The sequence below is a fragment of the Pelodiscus sinensis genome, chromosome 30 (genome assembly GCF_049634645.1).
Source record: "Pelodiscus sinensis isolate JC-2024 chromosome 30, ASM4963464v1, whole genome shotgun sequence".
NCBI lineage: Eukaryota > Metazoa > Chordata > Testudines > Trionychidae > Pelodiscus > Pelodiscus sinensis.
In genome coordinates, this window is record NC_134740.1 from 14,065,640 (window position 1) to 14,076,515 (window position 10,876).

General features: G+C 52.6%; 2 protein-coding genes across 2 annotated transcripts; both read right to left on the minus strand.

Annotated features, from left to right (window-relative positions):
• On the minus strand, positions 1-942 carry LOC102455874 (olfactory receptor 12D1-like). Its single transcript, XM_075912077.1, has one exon. It carries the CDS (start codon positions 940-942, stop codon positions 1-3), a length of 942 nt encoding a protein of 313 aa, XP_075768192.1.
• An 8,842-nt stretch (positions 943-9,784) lies between these two features.
• LOC102456126 (olfactory receptor 6N1-like) lies at positions 9,785-10,876 on the minus strand. The gene has a single exon (XM_006122752.3). It carries the CDS (start codon positions 10,874-10,876, stop codon positions 9,785-9,787), a length of 1,092 nt encoding a protein of 363 aa, XP_006122814.2.

Below are 10,876 nucleotides of genomic sequence, written 5' to 3' on the forward strand. Positions count from 1 at the left end.
TCAGATTCTTTTAGGGAAAAGGTTTCTACGCAGCAATTTCTTCAGGGCGGATTTCACCTCCTCGTTTCTCAGAGTGTAGATGAGCGGATTGAGGACGGGGGTGACGACGCTGTACATGAGGGTGGGGATCATGTCCCTTTCAGTGGGAAGACCCGGCGAGGAAATCATGTAGTTCCCGAGGACCGGCAGGTACAACAGACACACCACAGTGAGGTGGGAGGTGCAGGTGGAAAAGGCCTTTCTCCGGCTTTCCCGCGACTGGACCTTCAGGAGGAGGAAGGAGATGATGTAGAGATAAGAGAGGAGCGTGAGGAGGAAGGAGCTCAGACCGAGGACCGCGGCATCCACGTTGAGCAGGGTTAGGTTGAGGCGGGTGCTGCCGCAGGCCAGGTCTAGCAAGGGTTTGACGTCGCAGCAGAAATGGTGGACGCGGTTGGAGCGGCAGAAACGCAGCCGGGACGTCATGACTGTGGTCAAGAGGGCGTGAAGGAAGCCGCTGGCCCAGCTGGCCACGGCCAGGAGCAGGCAGGCCCGCGGGCTCATGACCACTGTGTAGCGCAGCGGGTTGCAGATCGCCACGTAGCGGTCGTAGGCCATGACGGCCAGCAGCACACCCTCGCTGCTGCCCAGGAACTGGAAGAAGTGGAGCTGGGCCAGGCAGCCGGCGAAGGAGATGGCCTGGGGCCCGGAGAGGAAGCCAGCCAGCATCTTGGGCATGGTGACGGTGCAGTAGCAGATGTCCAGGCTGGAGAGGTTGCTCAGGAAGAAGTACATGGGGGTGTAGAGCCGGGGCTCAGCCATCACCACGGTCACGATGGCCCCGTTCCCCAGCAGGCTGGCCACGTAGAGCAGCAGGAAGAGAATGAAGAGAGGCCGCTGTAGCCCCAGGTCATGGGTCAGGCTCAGCAGGACGAATTCCCTCACCTCTGTCTGGTTCTCCATGGCTGTGGGGAGAAGAGACAAAGCAGGTCCTGGCTGACGGTAGCATCCACCGCCACAGCAAAGGTCCCGTTCCCGGTGCCACAGGCCGGGATACCGCCCAGGCGTGTTTTCTGGCTGCTCCCGTAAAGGCAGCCAGCGCAGTCCCAGGGAGGGGAAGAATTCCAGAGCTCATGGAGTCCCAAGGCCCTGAGGACGCATCAAGTCCAGCCCCCTGCCCAAAGCAGGACCAACCCCAATTCAACCATCCCAGCCAGGGCTTTGTCCAGCGGGGACTTCAACACCTCTAGGGATGGGGATTTCCCTCCCCCCCTCCAGGGAACCCAGCCCAGGGCTTCCCCACCCTCCTAGGGAAATCGTTTTTCTTAATATCCAACTTAGATCTCCCCCACTGCAAATAGAGACCATTAATCATCGTTCTGCCAGCCGTCAGCACTGAGACCAGCCTCTGTCCAGCCTCTCTGGACCCCCCTTCAGGGAGGTGCAGGCTGCTCTCAGATCCCCCCTCACTCTTCTCTTCTGCAGACTGAACAAGCCCCAATCCCTCAGCCTCTCCTCGTAGGTCATGTGCTCCAGCCCCCGAATCATTTTCATTGCCCCCCCCCCCCCCGCTGGCCCCTCTCCAATGCGTCCACGTCCTTTCTGTAGTGGGGGGCCCAGAACTGGACACAACACTCCAGACGTGGCCTCCCCAGAGCCGAATAAAGGGGAATAATCACTAGATCTGCTGGCAATGCTCCTCCTAATCCACCTCAATACGCTGTTAGCCTTCTTGGCTACAAGGCGCCCTGTTGACTCATCTCCAGCTTCTCTTCCACTGGAATCCCCGGGGCCTTTTCTGACAAAAGTCGTCTGCCTGGAGCCACATCCATACGCCGCCTCTGTACTGCTCAGCCCCCACCCCTCCCCGCTGTCTCCCTCCTCTCTTCCCTCCCCCTCCCTGCTCATCCCTTCCAGCCAAATCCCTCAACCAAATGGAGGAAATGACATTTTAACCCCCCCTCTTCTAAAATTCCTTCCTAAAGAAACTGGAGCATGTTCCACCGCATGAGGACTGGACCTGCAGAAGGCAGCCAGTTGAAAGCACTGCATTTGGGAAACAAAACTCCCCAGTCACAGGTTTCCGGACGTACCCTCAAGTGGGTCCGAGATTCCCTTTGCAAAAACTTGGTCCTGAGGAAAAGTCAATGGTTAATATTATGGGATACACGATGCAGCCCTTCTCGGGTTTACAATGGTTAATATTATGGGATACACGATGCAGCCCTTCTCGGGTTTACAATGGTTAATATTATGGGATACACGATGCAGCCCTTCTCGGGTTTACAATGGTTAATATTATGGGATACACGATGCAGCCCTTCTCGGGTTTACATTCTCTTGTGTAGTGTTCCTAAGCTGATGTTCTATTTTAAATCCACACTGAAGCCTTGATAAATTCACCATTCCAGATTGCTACATAGTCAAACAAAAACGTCTTTGGGAATGTGGCAGGACTCAATGACCTCCTGAGGTCTCTGCCCGCCCTAGGATTTTGGGAGTCTATCAGCCAGAGCGGTTTGGTGCGTTCATAACAACGTCCACCTCTTTTAACAAAAGGGAATGCTAACATAGGTTGGGCGATCTCCATGGAAAGAGACGTGTTCATGGCGTGTTGCCACATGTTTCTGTTCAAACTAGGCCTCCAAAGATTTGAGGAAGATTGAGAAGCAGGTTTGGTTAAGCTATTGATTTGGGGGGAAGGGATGTCTGAAAACTAGTTTGGCAAATAGTCAGCAGTAAAGAAAAGGGAACTTCCGGCTAGCTGGAAGAAAAGGGTGTGCTCTCTCTCTCTTCACCAGGGGCATGAAGGGAGAAATATCACAGCGGGACTGGACAGAAAAGATGGACAGAAGACTTTAAAAGCAAGGGGTTTTGTAGGACACTAATTCAAATGAAAATGGGTCTGGTAGGTTAGAGTTTGAAGGCTTTATTTAAATAAAAACCTGTATGGCTGAAGATCCCAGCGTTTGAGGCTACGCACTGCAAAACTTCAGCAACAAACTACTGAGCTATTTAAAGCAAAATTTAAATGCAGGCCCTGCAGACAAATTGCATGAATGCACAACTATTTCAGTCGGCACACTCAGCAGCTCGGGGGTTGCGGATGCTTGGGAATCACTTCCTTGTGGCTCTTTGGACACTTTCGGTGTTAGCCTGGTAGCCCTGGCAGGCTGGGAGGCTTTTTCACTTTTACGTTACTCGAACCGCTTGGGAGGAAAAGTCACTGTGGGAGCCTGAAAGAAGTCGGAATAGGGATAGGAAGAGTTCAAAGGTTGGGCACTAAGATCCATGGACGGCAATGCCTCCCCTTGCCACTAAGACTGCCGACTGGTCAGTTACCGGACTCTAGAATGGTTACTTTTACCTTGTATATGTTGGTTGGATCTACACATCTCTATCCACCCCCCTGGGGCCCTAAGGGAGTTGGGAGCCCAGCTCACATCGCATTCATTGGACACGCCCAGCGCAAATCAATAAAACCCTGATTAGCCATTCTTGTATTTTGCTAAAGCCGCTGAGTCGGGGGCACCTGGACTTTGACTTTGCTGCGCTATGATTCATGGTCCCATTGACCCCCAGAGCGAGGAAGCAGAGTTCTAAATCGTTAAGAGCGATCAATGGCTTCCTCTTGTCTTTGGGGATAAGAGGCGTTCGCAAAAATGCGTGATGAATAGGAAGGGGCGGATGCAGGCCATATGGGCAGTGGGGATCCCGAACCCCATAGCCCAGCAAGGTTTGTTCCAGTGCCTGGAAGAGAATCGAAAACAAGGACACCCATCTGGCCACCTCCCCTCCCCCAACGATGCTGCGGCTGCAAGATTATGTGGGAGATGGAGAACCGTTTGCACCGGGAGAAATGGTTCTAGCTGGAAGAGATTCCCATGGGCTGCTGTAGGCGTTGGGGTAGGGGAAGCCACATTGCGTCAAATTTGATTTAGCCGGTTAAAGTCTATGCAATACCTTGCATTTCCAATGGTACCCAATTCTGAACCTCTACGTTGACGCCACTTAAACTCACTTAAAATCCAGTTTTCTTTGGCCAGTAAAAGTATTTTAATGATTTATCGAAGGCAACACGTTTTTGATGGACATTAAGGGAGTCTACATGAGTTACAAAGGCCAGCACATTGGATAAGACGATGGACTAATGAATGAGCTTACTCGGATCAAGGGGGTCATCTTGAAAGAAAAAAGAAAAGAAAAGAAAAGAAAAGAAAAGAAAAGAAAAGAAAAGAAAAGTTAAACCATTATTTGTCCTACCTCAGGCCCTGTTCCTCTAGGAACTTCACGCACAGAGAGAATGAAACAATCCCTGAACAGAAGAACAGACTGACCGGAAGGAGGCAGACAAAGGAACAAGGAGATGACGGTGGTTTTGTAGCCATCGGTGGCAGAGCTGGAAATAGAAGGGCTCTCCATGACCCCAGTATCCTACTCCCTGGGCAGTGCTGTCTTGCAAACGTGACATGCTCTGGCTGTTACAAGGGTGTGACGAGGACGAGGGAGAAAATTTTTTCTCCTTGGCCTCTGAGGACAGGACAAGAAGCAAGGGGCTTAAACTGCAGCAAGGGAGGTTTAGGTTGGACATTAGGAAGAAGTTCCTAACTGTCAGGGTGGTGAAGCACTGGAATAAATTGAAGAGTGGGTTGGACAGACACCTGTCAGGGATGGTCTAGACGGTGCTTGGTCCTGCCATGAGGGCGGGGGATGGGACCTGATGACCTCCCGAGGTCTCTTCCAGTCCTAGTGGTCTGTGATTCTGTGACTCTACTCTGCCGCCGTGCATTCGAGGGCTCAGAGGGTGAAAACTGGGGTTTCCGTAGGCACCTAAGGGAGCTGGAATATCTCACCTGGGTTGACGCTCTGCTCCTGTTCCATCCCAGCTCAAACATGGGTGGCGTTTGCCCTCACAGCAGGAAGCCGGTGGCAGTGACTGACATGGATGCACGCTGAAGTGACGTACCCGGGAACGCCGTCCATTCAAACGAGACAGGGAGCGTGCATTCTGCCGGGCTTGAAAATCGGGGCGGTTGTTCTGAGCCCCTGGCACGAAGGGGCCTTTTTATCACGTTGCCACTCGGACTCCCTGGTGGAGCCCAATTTCAGTCCTGCTGGTGGATCCCGTGGGGGAGGATGCTGAGAAACACAGGAGTGTGTCTGGTGTGCACACAAACAAGCCGAGCGTGCCCCCTGGAGATCAACGGCAAACTGGAATGTGTAGCCGAGAGCTGTAGGAAAAGCAAACGCAGCTGGGGCCCTAAGGGAGTTAGGCGCCCAACTTACATTCCCAGTTTCAATCAATAAAACCCTGATTAGCACATGTTGTATTTTACCAAAGCTACTGAGTTTAGATTTGGGTCACCATTGTTTATGGGCCAATTAACCCACAGAGGTGAAAGCAGATGGAACCATAAGAACAGCCAAACTGGATCAGACTAAAGGTCCATCTAGACCAGAGTCCTGTCCTCCATCAATGGCCAATGGCAGGTGCCCCAGACGGAGGGAACAGAACAGGGAATCCGAAAGTGATCCCTCTCCTGACCCTCATTCCTACCTTCTAACAGTTTAGAGAATACAATTCCTACCCATCCTGGCTTTAAGTATTGGTGGACCTATGCATTTATCTAGTTATTTTTTTTGAACCCTGTTAAAGTCCTGGTCTTCTCAAAATCCTCTTGCAAGGAGTTCCACAGGTTGACACAGTGCTGTGTGAAGAAATAGTTGACATTAGTTTGAAATTTGTTATAGTATCTACCAGAAGACTTATCCAGCATTGCCCAGGTCCTTCAGGAAGGGGGCCTTGAGTGTGGAGGAGTGCAGGACTGGCGGGTGGGGGGCTCTGAGCAGTGTGCAGGGGTGCATGAGTCAGTGCAAGGGTGGCTCAGGGTATTGAGCAGGAGGCTCAGGGGAGGAGGTAGGGGCTTAGGGTAGACGGTGAATAAGGCTGGCAGATCAACCCTGAGGCAGGCTGTGGAGGTTTTTGCTGCACAGCATGCCGGCCGGCACTCACTGGGGCTAGCCCAGGGTGGTAGGAGACATGCTGCCCACCCACAAGATTCTCCATGGGACTGGCTCAGGGAAAGGGGGGCACAGGCCTCCTATTGGCCTCTCCCTGGGGTCAGCCCGGAGGGGTAATGCACCATGTTTGGTGGCTGCTCCATGGGGATAGACCAGGGTGGGGGTCGGGCTGCATGGCATGGTGGGCCAGGGACGGCCTGGGCGGGCTGGGGCTGTACGGTAGCCAACCCTGGGGCAGGCCGGGGTTGGAGGGACCATGCAGCTGGCCACTTGCTGCCCCCTTGTGGTCATAGCTGAGTATTACTATCTCAGCTATCACACCCCTTCCAGATATACAGGCAGTCCCCGAGTTACGCGGATCCAACTTATGTCGGATCCGCACTTACGAACCGGGCCGTTTCCCTGGTCTCCAGCAGACCAGGGAGAGGAAGCAAAGCCATGGAGCACGGGGGCAGCGGGACAGCCCAGACGTGCCGTGGCTGTCCTGCTGTCCTCGGGCTCCGCGGCTTTGCTCTGCTTTGCTCCCCGTCTCCCTGGTCTGCAGACCAGGGGGACGGGGAGCAAAGCGGCGGAACACGCGGGCAGCGGACAGCCCAAGGAGACAGGGAGCAAAGCAGAGCAAAGCCGCGGAGGGCTGTCCGCTGCCCGCGTGTTCCGCCGCTTTGCTCCCCGTCCCCCTGGTCTGCAGACCAGGGAGACGGGGAGCAAAGCAGAGCAAAGCCGCGGAGCCCGAGGGCAGCAGGACAGCCACGGCACGTCTGGGCTGTCCCGCTACCCCCGTGCTCAGCGGCTTTGCTCTGGACGCCTGTGGTACAGCAGCTGGGGCGCTGCCAGTTGGTCCCGTAGCGCCGCTCTGGGCGCTACTGGACCAACCAGGCAGCACCCCAGCTGCTCTGCCCCAGGCGTCCTGATTCAGCCACTGCTGGTCAGTTTCAGCAGCGGCTGAATCAGGACGCCTGGGGCAGAGCAGCTTGGGTGCTGCTGGGTTGGTCCAGTAGTGCCGAGGAGCGGCGGCGCTACTGGAGCAACCCAGCAGCACCCCAGCTGCTCTGCCCCAGGCGTCCCCAAGTCAGCCGCTGCTGAAACTGACCAGCGCTGACTACAGGAAGCCCCAGGCAGAGTTGCTCTGCCCCGGGCTTCCTGGAATCAGCCAGTTCCGACTTACATACAGATTCAACTTAAGAACAAACCTACAGTCCCTATCTTGTACGTAACCCGGGGACTGCCTGTAGTTAGCCAATTTCTTCCACACTACGGGATAACTTAAAAAAATAACATTTCCTGAATGATTTAGAGTTTCCATTATAATGTATTTTATAAGTTAGGGTTCTGAACAAAAAACAACTGCCATGAAATTTGGACAAGTTTGATTAAGTCTAGATCCAAACTTTGCTACTCAAATATGATCCTGTTAGTAATTCTTTACATGAAAATTGCAGCTCTCTGGACTTTTATTCAATACTTTTGATCTGGAATTATGCATTTTTTAAATAAACAGCAAGGTAATAATTTTAAGTGATACTACCACCATCTTCATCTCTCACACTTGGAGTATTCTACACCAATTGTATAGCAAAGTCTGTTATGTAGAATTCAACATTAGTTGCATATGCTTCTAAGAACATAGGAATTGCCAGGATCAGTATTATATGTATATATAAATAAAACACACACACACCCCTCTACATCCTGGATTGCAGGTCTAACCACTCCTGATTGAAATATACAACCAATGGTTTCCCAGACTGACTTAGGGCTGGGCAATTATTTTATTTAAATAAGGAACATGCATCATAATATGGGACTGCTAGCAACCTTATACAGGCAGTCCCCAACTTACGCGGATCCGACTCCGCACTTACGAATGGGGCTTTTCTCGCCCCGGAGCTCACGGGCGGCGGGTCGCCACCCCTGTCCTCCGGGGTGAGAAAAGCTTCTCCCGGTCTCCCTGGTCTGCTGGGGGGGTCCAGCAAAGCCGCTGGACCCCCCCAGCAGACCAGGGAGACAGGAGCAAAGCCACACGGGCGGCGGGGTCCCTCCGCCTATGCGGCTTTGCTCAGGTCTCCCTGGTCTGCTGGGGGGGGAGGGGGCGCAGCTAGTGTGCCCCCCCCCCCCAGCAGACCAGGCTTTTGTTGCAGGACGCCTCAGGTAGAGCAGCTGGGGTGCTGCCGGGTTGGTCCTGTGGGAACCTACTGGGCAGCGCCCCAGCTGTTCAGGCTCCAGATTCAGCAGCTGTTGAAACTGATCAGGCTGATTCCAGGAAGCTGGGGGCAGAGCAACTCTGCCTCCCGCTTCCTGTAGTCAGCCCCTGGTCAGTTTCAGTGGCAGCAGCTGAATCTGGAGCCAGTTCCGACTTACATACAAATTCAACTTAAGAACAAACCTATTGTCCCTATCTTGTACATAACCTGGGGACTGCCTGTATCCTGTTGTCCTGGCACAACCAAACCCTAGCCTGGCTTTAAGCGAGCAGAAGAGGAAGCTTTCTGCCGTATTTGGTGGCCCTCGCTCTTATAGTTTAGGAGGAGTTCTTGGACAAAAAGCCGCACAGATGGATGGAAATTCGGACTGATAAGAGAGGTGCACATTTCTAGAAGAAGAGGGGGAGGAGGGTTGGATTCGGTGACCTCCAGAGGTCTCTTCTGTAACCAGTCGGATATGACCCCCCACTCCTCCTCACCACTGGCTGGACATACCCCTCTGTTTTCGCCTTTTGCTTGACCCCTGAGCTCTTAGTGTTTACATTGGGGCCTTTTCGCATGTCAAAAATTCAGTTTATTGTAGGGGTCTGGTAACTTACCTAGAAACCACGTTACTCATGAATATGCATGTGATCTGTGGAGAGTGTGTGTCGGGGGTTGAATGGGAAATACCCAACCAAAATGGCCGTGTAGGCTCCGTGATGTTTTAATGCAGACAAAGACCCTGGAAGCAGATAAATTCACTGAGAAGTGGCCAGAAAATCGCTCGCTCTCCTGGACAAGATGTAACATCCCAGCAGAAGCCTGGGACCAGCTCGGAGGAAGTGAAGCCTCCTGAAGATCCGAAGGGATCTCCTAAGGAACCTCATGGCCGAGTCTTCGGGAAGCGGACGCCCGCCACCAGCAAAATCCAAAGTAATCCACACCGCACTTACACATCCATACTGCCAGCGTGACTGTGATGTGTGTGTGTGGCTCACCTTACTCTTAAGAATCAGTGTCAATAAATAATCCCAAAAGCCATACAGCTCCAATCCACCCTTGTCCGGCTTTATTCCTCAGTAGGTCTAAGGCAGTGCAACTTCTTCCAACCCTAATCTTCTAAGATCAGAAGAAGAGGAATCAAATCAATGCAGAGCTTCGGTGTCATATGGACCACTGTGCCAGGTCATCAGTGTCCAGCGACACGCACACCTTGAATACATTACCTAGTAAAGACACAGCTGCTAGTGAAAAAATCTTTGGGGCATCGTTTCTCTGTTTCCCTTGCTGTTGGCTTTTAAGATATTGGCCAGTTGTCTTGCTGGGCCAGATCTCCTGGTCTTCTCCAGCCCAGGAACAGAGCTTGAGATTAAATAAAAGTGACTTTATTAGGTACAAGCAGGAGGCTTTAAGTGGCTGCAAGTGCCCTTAATAGCAAAGGTAAATCAGCAGGCTAAAACCAAACCAAACCTTCACTTCATTGTCTCCCCAGGGAGAGGAAAGGAGGCCAAGAGCCACAGGGCATGGGTGTTAATCATTTATCAAATGCATTTCTAGAAGTTTGGAAGTTTGACTGGAACGTGACAGGAAGATACACACGGTTACACCACTGTTAGGAGACAACCGTCGACCAAGGACGCATTAACGTACAAAGGATCCGCTGAAATCGTATAATGCACCCAGCCTTCAAAACCTTGCTGATTTTCATTGTTCCCCCCTTTCCATCCATCCCGTCGCCTTATTGGACAGTCCCGCCTTTTAGGAGACTCGCTGCTTTCCTGGTGACCCGTCTCAAGGCGTCTCGGACCTCCTTGTTTCTCAGGCTGTAGATGATGGGGTTGAACAGCATAGAGCATGGAGAAGACTTTGTTTATCTCTGGTGAGTGGTTCCCAACGGGGGCCCCGTAGACCAGAATGACAGTCCCATAGAAAATACTAACGACCAGAAGGTGTGAGGAGCAGGTGGAGAAGGTTTTCTGTTTCCCCACGGTGGAAGGGATCCTAGAGACGGTCAATATAATCTTGTAATAAGAAGTCAGGGTCAGTAGAAATGGGAGAAGGCCCACACAGGCACAGATGATGAAAGACAGCGACTGGACGGCATGTGTGTCTGCACACGACAGCTTGAGCAGAGGCACAAAGTCACAAACGAAATGGTCGACTTCATTGGATGCACAGAACGGGAGCCGGGATGTCCAAACCACTGTGGCCAGGGGAGCCAGGAACCCGGTGACCCAGCACCCTGCTGTTAGCTGGAGGCAAACGTTGATGTTCATCATGGCAGCGTAGTGCAGAGGCTGGCAGATGGCGACGTACCGGTCGTAGGACATGATTGATAGGAGACAGCACTCTGTCACAGTCATTGAACCAAAAATATACAACTGAGCCAGACACCCGGCAAAAGGAATCGTTTTCCGGGGGGTCAGGAAGATCCTGAGCATCTTGGGGGCAACGGTGGAGGTATAGCAGATCTCCAGTAGGGACAAATTGCTCAGGAAAAAGTACATGGGGGTGTGGAGGCCCCCATCGGCTATCACCACTGTGAGAATGAGGAGGTTCCCAGTCACCGTTACAAGGTAAATAACCAGACACGTGGCAAAAAGGAAGATCTGCAGGTCACGGAGGTTACCAAATCCCAGAAGGATGAATTCCGTGATGCCTACCGTGAAGTTCTCCTGGGCGCTACCAGCCAT

Bases quoted from the DNA above. Each gene is read 5' to 3' on its own strand.
- LOC102455874 (XM_075912077.1), bottom strand. From the start codon at position 942: ATGGAGAACCAGACAGAGGTGAGGGAATTCGTCCTGCTGAGCCTGACC.
- LOC102456126 (XM_006122752.3), bottom strand. From the start codon at position 10,876: ATGGCTGGTAGCGCCCAGGAGAACTTCACGGTAGGCATCACGGAATTC.